At 41.2% G+C, this 18,042-nt stretch overlaps 1 protein-coding gene across 7 annotated transcripts in view; it reads right to left on the bottom strand.

Annotated features, from left to right (window-relative positions):
* Positions 1-2,218: 2,218 nt before the first annotated feature.
* The window catches only part of SLC35D4 (solute carrier family 35 member D4), a 58,845-nt gene continuing 43,021 nt past the window's right edge, over positions 2,219-18,042 (bottom strand). For 2 of the 7 annotated variants that reach the window (XM_076329839.1, XM_076329841.1), the window contains exons 14-16: positions 6,365-6,429; positions 5,257-5,278; positions 2,219-2,915 (exon numbers count right to left, since the gene is read on the bottom strand). In XM_076329839.1, the coding sequence (XP_076185954.1) occupies positions 2,871-2,915; positions 5,257-5,278; positions 6,365-6,429 (132 nt within the window). In that variant the 3' untranslated portion in view covers positions 2,219-2,870. Of the gene's footprint in view, positions 2,916-4,456; positions 4,888-5,256; positions 5,279-5,316; positions 5,397-6,364; positions 6,430-8,957; positions 9,034-18,042 lie in introns of those variants that run through there. The other 5 variants (XR_012994620.1, XR_012994621.1, XM_076329842.1 and 2 more) reach the window with 5 other exon arrangements.

Here is an 18,042-nt window from a genome sequence, read left to right as displayed (position 1 = left end):
AAAGGGCTCTCTCTCTCACCTCTTCCCCTACAGCAGGGCTAACCCTCCATCAGCAACGCTTGAGCAGCCCTTTGCTCACAGGCACTCCCCACAGGGGCGGCTGCCACACCAGGCCCCGGCTCTGCTGTCACCTCTGCCACGGCCTGAGGAAGAAGAAAGCCAAACCATGCCTTTAGCACCTTGAGACAACTCCGAATACACAAAGATGGATTTTGAAGGCCCTGGAGCTCCACTTCCACCCCTACTTCGAGTCTTCAGCAAGACTGATGAGCCTCGTGCTGGTCTGCAGGAGTCATCCTCACCTGAAGCAGGTCAGGTCAGTTCAGAGGGTGCCTTTTCTTCCCAGCCATATTTGCCAGAGAAGCCCAATTTCACTGTTAACTCTGCTTCCTTGATTTGCTTATGTGGCAATCAATTGAAACCTGCAGTATTTTACTTACATCAAGCAGAGTCTTAGAAATGCAAGCAGATTGCGCTAAGGCACAAAAATGAAACCGGAAGCAAACAGCTCAGTGTTGTTTAACATGCATGAAATTAAATAAAAAGGAAGTGGACTTACTATGCAGGGAGATAAATAATTCAGCAGCTGCAGAGACTGAATTCCCCCAGAGCCCAGACAACGTAATGCCTGCTGCAGCCAAACAACCTTCCCGCCGCTGCCCCAAGCATGCCCTCTGCAACCAAAGAGCTACAGCAACCCCGGCTGCTGATTTGGCCACTGGCTTTCCGCTGAGACCACCAGCAAGAAAGCGAATGGGTGTTCTGGGTTTTGGCACATTGCTATGAACAGCACAGACAAGAGAGAGGAAGAAAAAAAATCCAGACTGCAGCCTACTCTTGAGAGTTATGCAAGAAGAGAGGTACACAATGAGCTTTTCCCCCAGCAAAGGTTCCAGCATGATTGCAAAACCTCAGCTATCACACAAGGACCCTTTCATGAGGTCTCCCGGGTCACTAGTCACTTCAAAATCATCAGAAAGTTGGCATGGCAAGGATCCTACCATATTGCCACGACTGGCTGGCAGAGCTAGTTGTCTGGGGAAAGCCAGCATGCTGCAGCCGTTACTCCCAGCATTGTCTGAATTTACAGACTGGAAGGCCGTGGGGGTCCATAGCTGGCTGTGTCTTGGCTCACTGGGCATGAGTATGGGCTCAACTACCCGTGTCATGTGACTCATGTTGGTTTCAGGACTAGTGCTCAAGTTCAAGCACGTTTCTTTCATGCTTGTCCCTCTCTCCTCCTTTCTTCCCAAACCTGACGTTTACTGCCTGGCAAGAAAATGGCTCACTCCAAACTCAAGCCAGAGCATGACCCAACATACATAGGCAACATGCCAGTATAAACAGACCCCTTGCGATTAACTGGGACAAGCTTAGGTACAATACAGGCCAGAGTACGTCTCGGAATTCTCTTTTTTAAACTGCAGCATTTTTTTCTGAAAACCAACTAATCTTTACCTAAAACTCTCCAGTCATAGAAATTGACTTCAATCCTCTGTAAAATTTACCTTCTTTGTTAAACTAAGGTGTTTTATTTGAAGTTAAAATGTAGCTACACTTTAAAACCCATCTGGTAGAATTTGTTAGATTGAAGCAGATACATCTCAGCTAACTGTAACCTTCTAAAAGCCAAGTGTCTGGTCTAGACTAGTCACCTAATTTCCATCTACAGAGAGATAAGCACTTCCAGAGGGTCTTTCAGTCACATTAACACAGCAATCTATTCGTGAAGAATCGTCTCTGTGAGGGCACCCCTCTCCTTCCATTGACTATGAAGGAAACTTTATCAACTTAGATTAAGGGACTACACTTTACATATCTAATGGCATGAGAGACAAGTCCCTCTCCTCATTGAAGATTTGTTATCAAGCTCCTTTTACCATGTAGACCTTGCCCACAATATTATCAACTCATCATTTAATATTACTTTCACAGAGATTGCTTTCCCAGGCACTAATATATCAAGACTAATTTCTAACAGCCATTAAGCAACCAGAAATGAAATTATTTTAAGAACTCTTCAGTTTAATTGCCTTATACTCTTTATGACATTCATTCAAGGTTCATAATCTTTGTTGCCTCTTCCAATAATTTAAGAGACAAACCACTGCTGGGAACAGTATGAGTCCCTCCACCCCCTCCAGCCGACAAAAATTCGCAGAGTTCAAAAGAAATCTTGGAGAATGGGAGAAGAAAAAAATACACAAAGAGCAATCACTACAGATATTGAGATTTATTGCTGATTTCCCCATTCTACAAAGCTGTCAACCCGCTGCAGTTCCAGAAGGGGATTATCTCCAGAAGCCCCATGGCCTCGGTCACCGTGCCAGTTCAGACGACGTGACTAGAGACTCGTGTGCAGGAGCTTGCTGCTTACAGAACAGTTGGAGACAAAATCCATTCTTCCTGATCCTGAATTCATGGCAGGATCTGGGCTCTGACATTGTTTGGTACAACCTGCTGTCAGCTTCCAACAAAAAACCTGGCGACATCCAGTGGGGAATGCTGCTTTTCCTGAGTTCAGTTCCCTGTGCAAGGAGGGTGGTTCTGAGAGGTTCTCACCGAGCAGAGAGCAGAGCCATCAGCATGAGACAGTGCAGTTTTTCCTCTACCACATCAATCAGAAATAGTTTGTCTTGTGCTTTGAGGCAAAGGCTCCTAACCATCCTGCCAACTATGCTGCTCTCTTACCAGCACTATTAATAGCATAGTTTTTCCTTCCTAATAAAAAAACAATAGGTCTCTTTCCTTGTGTTTGGTTGCACATCTTCATTCCTGCTGCCGCATTTTATTTATGATAGGGTCTTTAGGCTGCAAGTCAGCTCTTTTCCAGCTGGTGAGATCTGGTTCCTCTTTATGTGCCTGTCCTTTCAGTGTAAACAAGCAAAGCTTCTCCAACTCCACCGATCACAAGGCTGTAAACAAAGTATACCACAAATTTAGCATCAGGCAAGTCCCTCTACTTGATACAATGCCAAACAGCACAACATTAAGAGAAAGGTATTATTTTGTCTAAACACATTGCAACCTAGAGACAGTAACCCAGGCGATTTTTTCATTCGTCTTGCTAAGAAAAGGCTGAAACCAGAAATGTCTTATTTAACTGATCTCATCAGAAACTACCCTTCCTATATTTTAGGGCTGGTGGTATTCACGTGAAAATACACCGGCAGAAATCTAGATGGAGAAGGTTGCACCTAGTTACAAGAACAGCTGCACACCCATACACTAGCAAGAATAGGAAAGGAAGGCAGAAGAGTTTGAACCTCATCAGGTTAATGATTCCCCCTTGCAATTTCTGTTTGCGTTCTGTCCTGAAAAGTTGCCACTCGACCAAGTCAGGAGGAGATGTAAAGCCTAGGTTTTGGGGACTGAGGAAATCGGGCAAAAAGAATTTTGCTCTGGGGAGATCCCACCGGCATAGCGAGGCCGGTAGAAATTCCCATGTTTGCTTCTCTTTGTGAGGAACCTGGTAAAAGAACCTGCCCCAGCCGAAATGGCATGTGTGCCCAAGTGCTTCCTTCCTGTGCTGCTCACAGTGCAGTGGTGGCACTAACGCTTCTCTCCAAGACTCAGTCTAAAAGCAGGGCTCCAAATCAGGATGAATGGTTTTACAAACAAAACCATTCACCGAAATAAGCTATCAACCCACTCAATCCGTGCAATAGTTAATAATCCCCAAATCTCCTCTGCTATCTATCATAGCTGACAGGAATACGGTAGGATACCGACTAGTCTCCCCTCTTATAACAGTGCAAAGCTAAGTGTACTGACCTTTCATCTTAGCTTCATGGCTTAGTTAGCTTATGAAACAGAAAAGCTCCTCAATGAACTTTATAAACAACACAAACTTCTGTTAAGTTCATTTGTAAGAGGGCTTTTTTTTTTTTCTCCCTGGGAAAAAAAAGCATGTAAAGCTGAAGGCTCTCTGGTCTTTAATAGCATTACATTCACTTAAATCTTAGCTTTGGTAAGTTGTTTTAAAAATCACATAATTGCCCTTGTTCCTGAGAGGAACAAACATTGTATAACAACAGTACAGTATCTTACAATTACACAGTAAACAGCCCTGGAAAGTAGGTGCTACAGACAGTCTGTAGACAGTCCACTGTGGAGACAGAATACCTTTGGATGTGGAACTACGAACGAGGAGCAAAGGGCTGTGAGGGCTGTAAGCTTTTCAAAAAGGTCTGAAACACATGAGTCTGCTTGCCTGTAATCACTAACATCCTCTGAGCACTTTTCTCTGGAGAGGGTTAACCCCCATGTCTTGCCTGGATTTCAGCTCCAGTTATAAACATGCCCTCTGCATTAATTCCTTTGGAAGCTAAGGTTGGATAACATATTCTTTATCCTAAAGAAAAAAACCTACTGCATATAGGAAGACCTAAGACCAACAGAGCCTTAGAAATGACTCGATTTTTTTTTTTTTTCATTTCTATAGATGTGTTGTTTTCTACATTTTTAACAGAAACTTTAAAAAAGAAACCTATCTCTGATGTATCATTCTAAAAATTAGACTGGCAATTCTGTACGAAAGATAGTAAACTGTACAGCCCTGTTCTGTAAAAAGGTGCCTGCATCTAAGTTGTTCTTTAATATCTTATGTCCTACATCAGAGAAGAAGAATCCCTTTCTGAAGGATTTGAAATCTCAGGTATCCACATGCCCATGCAATCCAGATTACTAGGCTAATAGAAACCATCATTATAACTTCAAGATGAAGCAGAGCAAAAAACATGGCTAAACGCCAACCCTTGATTTACCTTCAATTTACCATCTGGCAAATCCTCCGGCTTCTGTTTATTGTGGGGTGACAGCTAACTGCATTTGCCCATCACTCAGAAATTAACATACGATATTGTCCATGACAACACTGGAGCAACACTAAAAAACTCAGTGATTAATGATCTCATGAATGCTTTGCAGCTGCTACCATCTAACAAACTATTTCCAGAGCTTTGCTGATAAGCCAAGGCACTGCTGATGCACAAACAACAGAACTCAAATAAATAAATAAATAAAAGAAATGGTTATCTTTTTGAATTATGACAATCAAAGCATAACAATGGCCTAAGGGCTAAAGCAAAGTTTCTTTCACAGATACAGATGTGTTCATCATTTATATTACTTTCAGCGCATACAGGACATGTAGTATGTGTGCAACTGTATGGGTCCATGTGCTCACATTAACAAAGGTACACATGATTTTTTAGTATACATGTCAGTGAATACATACATATTATAAAAGCCTACCTCTAGCACGCACATGACAGACCTGCACAAACACATGTAAAACATGGTGAGGAATGGCAAGTGAATGGTCTAGACTAGGAGTGGTTTAGGTACACTGATATTCGTTCAGCCTCTTACACACATAGGCCATATCCCAAGAGCTAAAAAAAATTACACGACTTATTTTAGTATTTGAGATTACATGTGCTTAACATACATATGGGGACGCATATTCACACATATTTATATGGGGCTAGTTTAAACAGATTCTCCTTCCTGTGACTTCTTTATCACACCTGAAAAAAGAATATGCTAATTCCATTCAGTGCAGAGCTGAATCTTTAGGATGGCAATCCAACTGTGAGGGGAAAAAAGAAAGCTTAAAGCTTTTCAAACGTAAGCAGATTTTTATTTCCAACAACAAATCTGCCCTCAGAGATACATGCCTAACCCCATGCTTAGTTGCTATTTGCATTGCAGAAGCATTTAGGAGCATCAGCCATGGGCTGGGATTCCCTTTTGCTGGGTGCTGTACAGACACAGGCCAAAAACATTGTCTTTGACCAAAGGAGTTTGCATGCCAATCCTTTATATTACTACCTAAAAAATTCAGGTTAGGTGATCCGTAATGCATAGCCACATGTTACAAAATCCAGATACAGCTTTGGAAAAAGTTTGTTATCATTATTTCATTTTTCTACTATTTTCATTTTATGCATTCACAGTACACGCTGCGTTAGGGAAACCTGAATGCACTCTATTGGTTAATAAGGTGCTGTCACCAAACCATGACTCCTGTGTTTTATTTCCAATTCCACCACTAATTTATAGTGTGACTTTGAATGGGTCATTTATTTGCCTATTGCATCCATTTGTCTAGCTGTAAAACATGCTGAGTTAATTGTGGTGAGGCTTAATGTCCAAAATGTCCGTGTTCTCCCACAGAGGCAGAAGAAACACTCTTCTTTTTGTATTACTGTACCGCATCCATCACTGCACACCTGGTTCTCCTTACATGCAAAATATTACTGGCACTAATAGAACTTGACATTTAAAAAGTATTTCCACATGACGCACTGTGTGGAAATTCATTTTTACTGTTAAGAAAAAAGCTGAGGTAGGCACTTACCAAGAAATTGTTAGTACATTGGCAGTCATGACAAAGAACAACGGTGATAAGCTAGCGGTGATAACCTGTTAAATTGAAAGGAAAAAAAAAACCACTTCATGAACCTGTGATACCACAAATGAAAACTGAAATACTTTTGCTGAAATTAAATTCCTGCATGTGCAGTCATATTTTTTTTCTTTTCTTTTTTTCCCTTTGTTTTCTTAACCATTAGATGCAGTACCTAAAATAGATAGTCAATGGACAGGAGAAACCCAATGAGTCTATCCTAAACAGTGAGGCATTGCTAAACGTGGAGCTTCAACTCCTGCCCAACCTTCCTCCCGATGCAAGTACAGAGACTACATACAGGCACCTCCTTTCCCCTCTGGCCAGCGGGAGGCAGGCCAGAAAAAAAAACAGCAGAAAAAGACCCAACAGACAGGGACACAAGAGCTGCGCAGCCAGCTTAGGGCAGGAATCTGACTGTGGGGTATTGCTGGGAAAGCACATGCAAAACATGCTGCTCATTAGGCTGGGAAACCAATAGAGAAAATAGTGTGACGGTCACGCATGGCAGCTCAATTCTGACTCCTACAGAACCTGGGACAAAGCAGAGGCAGGGCAGGGAACCAGAGCAGAGGGTCCCTTATCGCACATCCCAGCTGGCCTGGCCTGGAAACCTGCTAGCTTTTATTTGCCGACAGCAGACTGGGGAGAGCAGTCAGATCCTGGGCTTGAAAAGCCTTATATTTCTGAGGAGAATGAGAGCTTGAAATGTGTTTGCGGGTGTAGAAAAGCCAAAAAAAGGAATAGGGTATGGAGTAAAGAAAAACAACGCAACTTCAGTAGGTTTATATTACAAATCTCTCATCACACCCAGGTGTCCTGGGCAGAGAAGCTTGGGGCAAATTACTTCATATTTTCACAGTACTGATCCCAGAAACAGCTAGATCCCGACATACAATGGTTTGTGAGAGATGCCTGCCTCTACAGCTACGGAGCTACCACATCTGCAGCCTGCGCACAATTTTGGACATTTTGTTGCCAGATGGAGAATGTAAAATGGAAAGAGTTCAGAGAACAGCGACAGAGTCATTAGATGGAGGGACTGATTTTCAGTCAACAGTTAGGATAAGCAATGCCTGTGGGAAAGGAAGACTTGGTAGTGATTTACAAATACTTGGGAAACACAAGCACCGAGGAATGAAAGGAACTATTTAGGATAATACAAAATTGCCCAAGGATGGGCAACATTAACAAATGTTTTATTAAGAAACAAAACATTTAAACAATTATCAGCTCAGATTTCCTAATCATTGTTTGTCTAGTTGACTCCCAGGGGAGACAGCAGAAACTTCATTACGTAATCTATTACTTGTTAAAACACTACTACATGTGCAGCAGGGAAGCAAATGCCATTTTAGAGTAGGCTCTGTGCACCAGAGCCCGGACTAACAGTTTGTTAATCAATACCCACTACATTTGTTATGGCTGCATTTTAAAAGGCAGAGTTCTGAATCTGCCCCGAGTGTAATCATTGCAGGATCACGAGCAGCAGCGGATGAAGAAGAGATGGTTGTACGTCACTTCTCCAGCCCCACTCTAAGAGGTAGCTGGAGAGGGGACAATAATCTAAAGCTGGCAGTGAGACCACGCAACGGCAGTAAGCACCACACAGGAGCGGTGGTGCTCAACGGGGACTATGCAGTGAGCGTCTCCTCTGGCCTATTTGGGGATGTTCTCTACTTTAGGGAGATTCAGGGATGCAGGAGATGGCTTTTTTCTTCCTAGAGATTACCATAAATAACACCCTGACGGTTCTCCACTTGCCTATAGCACAGGCACCTTGCAGAGAGAATGAGGCAGGAGATGGACTTGATCCAGGTAGGATACCACAAGACTGCAGATCCACTCCATTCCCACACAGCAATCAAATTGCTGGTATCAATACAACCACAGACATACCTCCTGATACAAACTATTCAGTCATCTGACTTAAGTATTTGCACACTGCCTACCACAGTAGTGTACAACATGGGCAACACCGTAAAGCTCCAGGCTAACAGAAAAAGTGAGCTCCCACGCCAGGGGAAAATCAAAGATATGTATCAGCTCTACCCCTACAGCCTTGTATGTATACATACAAGCAAACATATGACTAAATAGAGGTACCCAAAAGAGACTGACAGAGGAGAAGGAAAAGTCACAAACTGAGAGTTATTCTTTGAACCTCAAGAACATGATATTGCAACTATCCAAATTCAGGTCACGCCTTGGCCTGTCTCATAGTCATTTGCAGCCAGAGAGAGCTGACACCTACTCCAAACAGTGGAAGTTAACCATTCAGGAGCTGAATCTTTCATGCACTTTACCTAAATACAGCTCCTAGGCTGGATATCCGTCAGTTCAAATGCAGCACTCTAAAATACATCCACATCTTGTTCCAGCAGGTTGGATTCTCCCCTTACACACCTTGCAGCAGCTGTGCTGACCTACAAGGAACTATTTCTCATTTACATGAGAAACCTGTGAACGATTGTAGAATTAACTGCACTAAGCTTACCTTAGGCTAATACTAATTTATTAGATAAAAATACACAATATTCATTACCGAGCACGTAAACAGGAACTAATGAAGGATGGCAGCTGTGGTATCTATGGAGCATTCTTTTCTTTAAGCTGTTCTCCTGAAAGAAACTGAAGTGCTGTATTTGAGAAGTGACACAAGTTAAAGTTGTGTCACCCACTCCCTTGTAGAGTCCTGTTTATTAGCAACTTGAGAAGAGGCCAACAGCAGAGAAACAGGCATTTAAGAACCCTCCAAAACCAGGCCTTATCAAAAACAATACACCATTCTACTGCGATCATCCCAAACCTCTGCAAAAATGCAAGCTGTAGCCTTTTGGACTATTACAGCAGAACACTGTTGTATTTTTGAAAAATTACGTAAGAGTGTCTCAGTGCCAAAGAGAAACAAAATGTGGGTTGGAAGAGCACATGAAGTAGCGTGTGGAAGAAAAAAAACAAACTGAAACAAAAGGAAAACACATTGCTAAAACATCCACCTTTGATTGTTTATCTAAAAGGGGAACATATTTAAAAATGAAAAACAAGTTTTCAGGGAAGCTAACCATATAATTTGTTCCAGCGGAAGAATCCAAAGTCTAGGATAGTTCAGAAGGTAATTTTCCTTCAAGTACATTTCAGCATTTTCAGAAGTGTTTTAAGTGCACATTTAGTTTTAAAAAAACCCACCTACATTGATGTTCTGAATGTCCTTTAAAAAAACCAAACCACAACACGCTAAGTGCAGTAATATCTCTTTCTTCACTTTAAAGGTCACAGTTGTCCTCCTAGGCATTCAGATGCCTTAAGAAAAGGAATGAGCTTGCAAGACAAAAGAAAGCAAGTAAAAGGGCAAACTTAAGTTAATGATTTCCAAATATATTTTGGTGCTGAATCTTTAAAACTAGGAGGTGGAAAGGAAAATTTTAATTAACTATAACCAGCATATTTTGAACAAAGGTCCCCAAGATTTTGACATACAGTCACTGATTCTACCAAATTATACAGACTGGATGGTTGAACCCCAACCATTTTAGGAACAGGAATAGCTCCATGGACTGTGCCTACTTACTTGCTTAGAGGAACTGTGACCAGGCAGTACACCAAAAGCTATTTTTAAAAACATTCATACCATGAACATTTCTACAAAATTCTGACACAGCTTTCAGTGATTAGGGAAAAAATCCAAGCGTTAGCATCATTTAACAAAACATTTCCATGTGAACTGAAATCGTTCCTGAGAAATCATTTCAAACCTTTCCTTGCACAAAAAAAAAAGGGAAAAAGATTGTTTCTTAAAATAAAGCACTCTAAATTTAATGTGTCACTCCATTGTACCGTGGAAACAAGACCCATTTAAAGGAACACTTTATTAACACCTATTTGCCTTGATCTCAACTATTTCTATAGTTCCAATCACCAAATTGTTTACAAGTAATTTTATAAACAAAAATCTTGGCATTTCAGAGTGCGTTTGTTATCTCAATCAAAAACAGTTCTAGCTCTTCACAATGTGTATCAGCACTGACGGAAATAAGTGTATCCTTGTGATGGATACTTACCTGGGCCGAGGTCTGTGCATCAGAGGAGAGTGGGCTGATCTCCACTTCTGGAGGACACAACTTGCAGAAATTCATCAGCCCGGCCCAACTTACCCTAGATGAAACAGCTTCTATGGCAATGCAGACAGCCTGCTTGAGCTAGGACTGCAGATCCCACCAGGAAGGAGAAGAAAGAAGATTAGAGCAGCATTGCTTCAAGCACAGGGAGAATGCTGCAGGACTGCCGGAACAAAGATTTGGCCTGAATAGTTAGATAACGAAACAGAACAGATGGGACTTCTTTACATAGCTACTCTAGTACGGGGAGCGAACAAGACCCAGGAGAGAAAACAGAGAGCAACCCAGCCCTGTGGCTGGACTGTGCCACAGAGAAGGGTCTTAAAACAGCAGCCCTTTTACAAGTTCGTACTGTAAGTGGAGTTGGATGCACCTAGAACGGGTGGGACAGCACAGAAATACAGACTAATTTGTTACCTTACAACCTGGTCCCTAAAGAGGGAAACAAAGCTTGTGAGATCCCTGCTCCAGTTTCTGAATAAGAGCAACATATTTCGAGGAGAGTCAGTGATAGGAAAGACCTGCTTATTGTAAACACTGAAACAGAAACAGAAGAGGCTGAACTCATTACACCTAATGACCCCGGGCATGCGAAAGCTCTAGGGTTTGTGCATCAGAGAAATCATGGCCATCAGAAGTTGGTAAGGCATGAACTATGGTGAAGCTTTAAGGAAGGATCATGAGGAATCACTTAGTAGGAAAAAAGTCTGTGTTTCCTCCGTGGTGAAATGCCTATCTGAAAGGCTGAGCTTTGGATACCGGTACACCACAGCCTGGCAAAGCAGAGGGATGTGGAGCTCCAGAGTACTAACCCACAAGAAGTGGGACAGTCAGAAGTTTCAAACTCCTTCCTGATTGGAAGAGATTCCCAGATTCGGTTCCCCACAAAAAAGGGTGAAAACTTCAGGCATTCCCATCATTCTGGGAACCAGACAGGCTCGGATGCCATGCAACATCCCGTGCACCGCTTACATCATCATTTACATTTAACAAGCTGCTCTGAGGACAACACAGTGCCCAACTTCAGGATCCAAAGAGAAGAAGGGAGTCAGTTCCACAGGTCCAGAGTTTGCTCCTTATCAGGCTGAATTACCAGCAACAAGAACAACGATGGCATCATTGAAGTGCTGGGTAACAGACTAAGATTCATAAAGCAGAAATATCCTGATGTGTGGAAGAACTTGTTGGACAGTAGGGATAAATCCAGCACGTAAAATCACCCTAGGAAAGAATGTGCTCTCATGCATTTGCATTTGTAAATTTGCTTTAGTGATTCATGAGTGGAGGGAGGCACTACTACCACTAGCTTTAGAGAGTTCCCAAGGAACTTTGATAGACAGACAACTACACAACTCATGACATGAATGATCCTCTCCTTTCTCCTAATCACATTATGGTCAGACAAGAAAAAATGTTCAGAAGAGAAAGCAAAATTCGTTTCATAAAAGTTGTTTTAAAAAAATTAGAAAAAAATTTAGAACTTAATTTAGAATTAGAAATTAATTTAGTTTTATAGATAGCGAAATAAAAAAATACTGTTTGGTGAATTCTTTGCTGAAGGACCTTAAGAACAGGCAAGATCACTGCTGAGCCAGCTTCCCTATTAGATCTATTTCCTGACCACATAACATCAGAAAATTCTGGTAGGTCTGACACGTGGCTTGAAGACAGGACACGGCATCCTAAGGGTTCCCCGTCCTTGACAAAGCAGAAACTTGGACCCTGGGAGATACAGAAATGCAGGACTCTGCATTCTTTGCTGCCTTGCCTTCTCCACTGATCAGCTGTGGTTATCCCATAGCCTCTGCGGTGTCAATTCTCAATCAGTTCAAACCAGCTAGCACTGGCTAGATAAATGTGTCATTCTTGACCAAGCTATCACCTTTTATCCCTGACTTCGCAATTACTTTAGAGAAAGATTTTCAAGCTGCAAAAGCTGGCTGTAGATTTTGAATATCTAGCATTTCGGAGGTGTTCAGGAACTTGTTGTTTATATAGCCAAGAACACGGATGAGGACATTTTCAAAATTTAGATTCTGATTTAATCTTCCTATCTGGAATGGAAAGATATGGGGGATTTAGTCCAGGCACGACTGTGATTTGTTAATATTACAACTATACTTGTACACACCATATAAAAAGTATGTTTCCTCTAATTCACTGTTAAACTGCTAGAAAGTTAAATGTCATAGTTCTTGCTGTAAGTGAACACAGAATACTTTACAAAAGTTTTCCTTAGTTTGTGTACACAGAGCCAGTCCTTGTACCCTTACTTCCCCAAACTGCCAAAACCTCTGTCCTTACAAAAACGCGCATTTTTTCCAAATACAGTGTTTTGAAACGGCTCATCAAGTTCACTCACTGTTCAAAATAAATCATTCTATTTATCACCAGGTCATCTTCTCAAAACATCAGGAAAAAGCTTCTGATGTACGTAACCTTTGTTTTCATTCTACTGGTGGAATTAAAGCAATGTCAAGATTTTTATAGACATAATATTTGTTTTGTCCCTCTTCTGCATGTTTTAACCAGCTGCTAAGATAATCATCAAAAATCACCAGGGAAATGGATCACTGTTAGTGCCACTGAAAACAGCTACATCAAGATAATCCAGTACTACCAAAAAGGCAAAAATTACAGCAGGCAAACATCAGTAACAACACATACTCTTTTGTTTCTTGAGGGAGGGCGCTGAAATAATTTCCCAGATTTCAGAGTTACATCTCTTTTGTATATATGTCTACTTGAGAATAAGCATATGTACATATGTGCACACAAAATGTTATGTCAGGTATGGAGATCTAGTAGAAATGAGACAAAAATCTTCAGAACAGGAAAAAAGGAACAGTTAATCTTTAAATGCCATCTTCTGTATTCATTAATTCACATGAATTTTCTAAGCTATTAACACCATTCCTCCTTGTTTACATACATTTTTCATCTCAGCTGGACTACAAGCCATTTCTATCTAGCTCTCCTCTGCTTTGCTACATCTAAAGTTAAGGCAACCAAACATTGCCAGATGGGTAACTTCTCTGCACATCAGCAAGAATACGTTGATTCAGAGAGATCCAGCAGCTACAGAAACAGATGAACAAGGCATTGACTGGGACAGCCAAATACATGGAAGAACACCGAGGGACCTGGATCTCCCCTGTCTAAACCCTGACTAAAGTGGTCCAGCGTGTACTGACAAGCCTTTTTGAAGTAACCCAGCCTTGAGAGGAGATCTTCGTAGAGCAGGTGCTGACTGTGAAGCTTCACAAACTGCAGAGGGTCAGCGATGAACGACGAGAGGCACCAATGACCACCAGTAAGCTCACCGATTGTGGAAGGCGGGTACGGTCACTGGAAACCTGCCATAAGTCGGCAGCAAAAATCCCTGCTAAAGATGACAAACATGGTACACATTCTCCCTCACAAAAAAAGTAGGGTAGGACTTTTACTTTAGAAATGAAGTAAAGTAAAGTACAACCGGATTGCTTGTAAATAGGGCAGGGAAAAATTAAATACAAAGAAAATGTGGAGGAAAAAAAAAGAATATACTATTTTTCTCCCATGGTCATCAATCAAAATAAAGCACTGTTAACAGCTGCAGATACTGTGCACAGGAGATCTCCATCCTGCACAGTATCTGAATGAATCCTGCACGCAGAACCAGACCAAAATCAAACTAGCATTAACTGTTTAATTTCAAGGCAGCTTTGGGGATGATCTACCACGGAAATAAAAACTTCCCTGGAAGCTTTCAAGCATATTGCCTATTGCAATGAGAAGGCTTTCCGTGCAATCTGGATCATTTCTAGAAGCTTGAAGGCTCCTTGTAAACCATCTTTAAAGTGCCAAAGCCAATCTCTGGTTAAAAGAGATACAGCAAATGCGGGCAAAATTCCTCCGACCAACTCTCCTGTAAAGCCTCCTTCCTCTAGATACTGATTCAGTTGTACTAATCAACATATTGAAACGAACTGTGAGAGTTTTCAACTTTGTTCTGAGGGTCTGTTGTTACCAATCAAAAGGCAAGACAAAATATGCTGCTTAACCTAGCGGCTTCAGCTGATAATACAGCTCCCTGAAGGAGCTGTACTAATAAATACACCGACAAGGAAGGATTTTAAGCAGAGGCACAGCTTTTTCCAAGGAAAAATAATGAAACTTTAGCCTTGAACCACCAGAATAATGGCTCTTCCCAAAGGAAACAGCAATGCCATGAACCTGCCTGAAAAGCTGAGCAGCCCAAGCAAGGGAAAGAAACAATCCAAAGTGAAGTACGTTGGAGAAAGAGGGAAAGCAAAACAGGTTTCGCTCTCAGTTCTGCTCATTGGTTTAAAGCTAACTTGAGCATGTCTACTGCGTTACCCTCACAGCCTGACCAAAGTGCAGACATGCCCTAAGGGTTTTCGTTCCCTGACAGGCTTAACTGAAGACTGTCAGTCTATGAAATCAGTAGACAGTGCAATGAGTTTGTGCATTACAGCATACTTAGGCGCACATTGCTCATAGGTGGACTCTGCTCAGCTCTCCTGAAGGAAGAACACCCTTTAACCCTCCCTGACACACCCTTGATCAAGAGGTGCACGGGCCTGGGCAGCTTTGTTACTTAAATGGTAAGTGATGCTGGCACCATGGCAACGGTGGCACCATGGCAACCGTGACAGTCAGCAACTTCATGATCCACACAGCTTTGATCCAGCCACACAGAAGTTTTACCAGCAGCTGTAAATTTCTTTGAGATCCTTTATTTCGTATTTGCCTAAATGCCTGCACAGATCTCCAGCTTCCCTAAAGCACATTTTTCTCAAAGGAAGTTTGGTCACTCTCTTCTGCCCTTTCCTTATATTTTATTTCTCTTTATTTTTTGGGGCATTATTAAAACAATAAAGGTAAATTCCAGGGGTTCTTTAAGAACACAATTAGTTCCGTGTATTATGACTCAAAAGCAGCCGGTGTTTAAACATGCCTTAGCAGTCAAATGCCTAATGATAATGATAAAACTTAGTTCTAGTGTAAATGAATCTATCTGGTTTTCATAGCAATTAACTTCTGATCCAGCTTAAAATCAGCTACATGTTGCATTTAAAACATAAATCATACTAAAAAAAGAGGGGGAGGGTAGATCAAATGTCAAACAATCAGCAACCCGCCCTCTAAAATGTTTTCGGAACAGAAGCAGTATAAATGCTCACCTCTAGCAAAATCATCAGATATTTTTAAGGTGTTTTTTTTTTTTTACCTTACCAATACCCAAAACAATAATCTCTGTATCGCAGAGGAGTATTTCTATATATCAGCTTTTCAACTTCTATAAGAAAGCAGTTTTCTTAATTATCCCTAGTATGCATTTAGAGGGCACATAATCCTCTGCACTTCTATGCCTAGACCCTCATATGCAGTTCTAGTACTTAGGGAATTAGATATCCATCCTCTACTTTCTATCGCACTTATGAAGATTTTTCTCAGTGCTTTTTTGTATGTTCTTTTCGTTTCCAGGATGTGATGACCAATACAACCAAGACACTGATCCTGCAAGTGCAAGACTGAAGCAATAGGTGGTTCTATCAGCTTCCTTAAAGTCATTCAGCATCCTGTCTTATCAGATTAATACATTGTCAAGGGTTAATGTATAATCCTTTCAGATTAATATGCTACAGTAACTATTTTTTAACCCTGAGCATCATCTGAATGCCAAAAGAACTGCTGAATTGTTGTCTAACTTCATCATTCTTTTATTCCTCATAAGACAAAGGTGGCCAAGCTATTGTTCTTGCACCGTATGCATCTCATTAGCAGTTTGGCTATGGGAGAAAATGAGCCATTAGGGGATACTGAAGTTGTGGTTACTAGGTCATTCTGGAACCCAGCTGTATGCCCAGCCCAATCCTACAATGCAGAAAGGGCTCAAAAAAGCCCATCTGCCTCTCGCCTCTGAATCACTTCTGCCTTCACCTCTTTAAGGTATGTGGCACCTGTCTTACAGCTTTCAGCCATACAAAGATTTTAGTGTATAGCTAACGGATAGCCTTTCTCATTCTTGGTGATACCTTGATTTCCTTGGTTCTGCGCTGCCTCTTTCTTTTTTTAAACCTTACAAGAGCCACCACAGACAAAGATACAGCAATTATTTTATGTGGCAGAGACACCTTACAATAGTTAAGTACAGAAAGTAAAGAAGGAGATGTGGGTTACTGAGTGTAATTAATAGAATCTGCATAAGAAAATTCTCTTACGAGAAATAGGATATCATGGTCATATTTAAAATGATCAGACATGACCAGGACAAGACTTTTTCTTTTCAGAAAGGCCTACACCTATCAGTGTATAAACATATATCTATATACACATTCATATATAAACACATACTATATACAGCACAGAAATATATAAACATACATCACTGATGAGATAGGACTGAACTATTACAAGCACATCATAACTCATTTTGCTTTCCTACAAAAAGTGAAAGATATCCTGAGACTTTAAAAAAAAACCCACCAAAACTCTTTGCCCCTTGTAAAATACTAAATTTGGTTGAAAATTATGGTAGCTATTTCTTTTTGGACATCAAGTAGCCACTCCACCCTACCCTAACTCAAACACAAACATCAGAGTTTCTGTCATAACAAAGAGCAAGCCAAAACAAGAAGCATTTGCCCTCCGCTACTGGAGATAATGTCCAAAACATACATTTCCCCTTCCTAAGACTAATGAGAGAGCTGGTGAAGTGCCACCAATCTTCAGCCTATAAAGTGTAGAGTGGTTATAGTACAGAACTCAATTTTAACAGTGCCTCTGTTCATATTGAAATATTTCTCTTAAATGTGACCACTGAAAATGTAATGCAGATACTGTTATTATTCTCATTGTTCCGGTTCTGTATTAAGGAGACAAAGGGAAAACCCTGCACAATTCATGTACATTCTCCCCGAAGCATGCTTTGCTGATATGGAAACACTATCAATCGTGATTCAGACAGGTGTGCGTACGTGCACCAGACTAATAGCATCTGTTCAGGTCACTTCTGCAAATGAGAGGCACAATCTATGCAGCTGAAGCTTTGTCAAGCAAGGACAACAAAAGTCATTTAACAAGGGATACAAGAAGGCTTCTTTAGGCCAAATAACTCTGATTTTCTTTGACTTTGCCAAGAAGTGCTTTGTCCATTCTTGCTGTTACAAGATTGACTGCTGATGCATGTATATTTGACCAAAAGCTGAAATATATTTGTATTCCCAGGTTATACCAAACTTAAGACCCAACGCCTCCTGTTTCCTGCAAATGCTTCATGCATTATAATGCTTAACTGTACTTCTCCTCTGTCGTTTCAGCCTGTCGAGGAGTCTCTTTTCCTTATATGCTGCCCCATTACTGCAAAGGCCTTAAACTGCTCCTGCCATTTAGTCTCTCCCCTGAAACCTTTGAGCTCAGAAGTTGACAGGGCAATGTGATTCATCATCTTGTTCTTATTTTATCAATTATTAAATATTTGTGTAATGGAGTAAGCATTGCAACAGA

Source organism: Aptenodytes patagonicus, chromosome 2, assembly GCF_965638725.1.
Source record: "Aptenodytes patagonicus chromosome 2, bAptPat1.pri.cur, whole genome shotgun sequence".
Taxonomy (NCBI): Eukaryota; Metazoa; Chordata; class Aves; order Sphenisciformes; family Spheniscidae; genus Aptenodytes; species Aptenodytes patagonicus.
The sequence above is the reverse complement of the archived record's forward strand: the minus strand, read 5'-3'. Positions and strand labels throughout refer to the sequence as shown.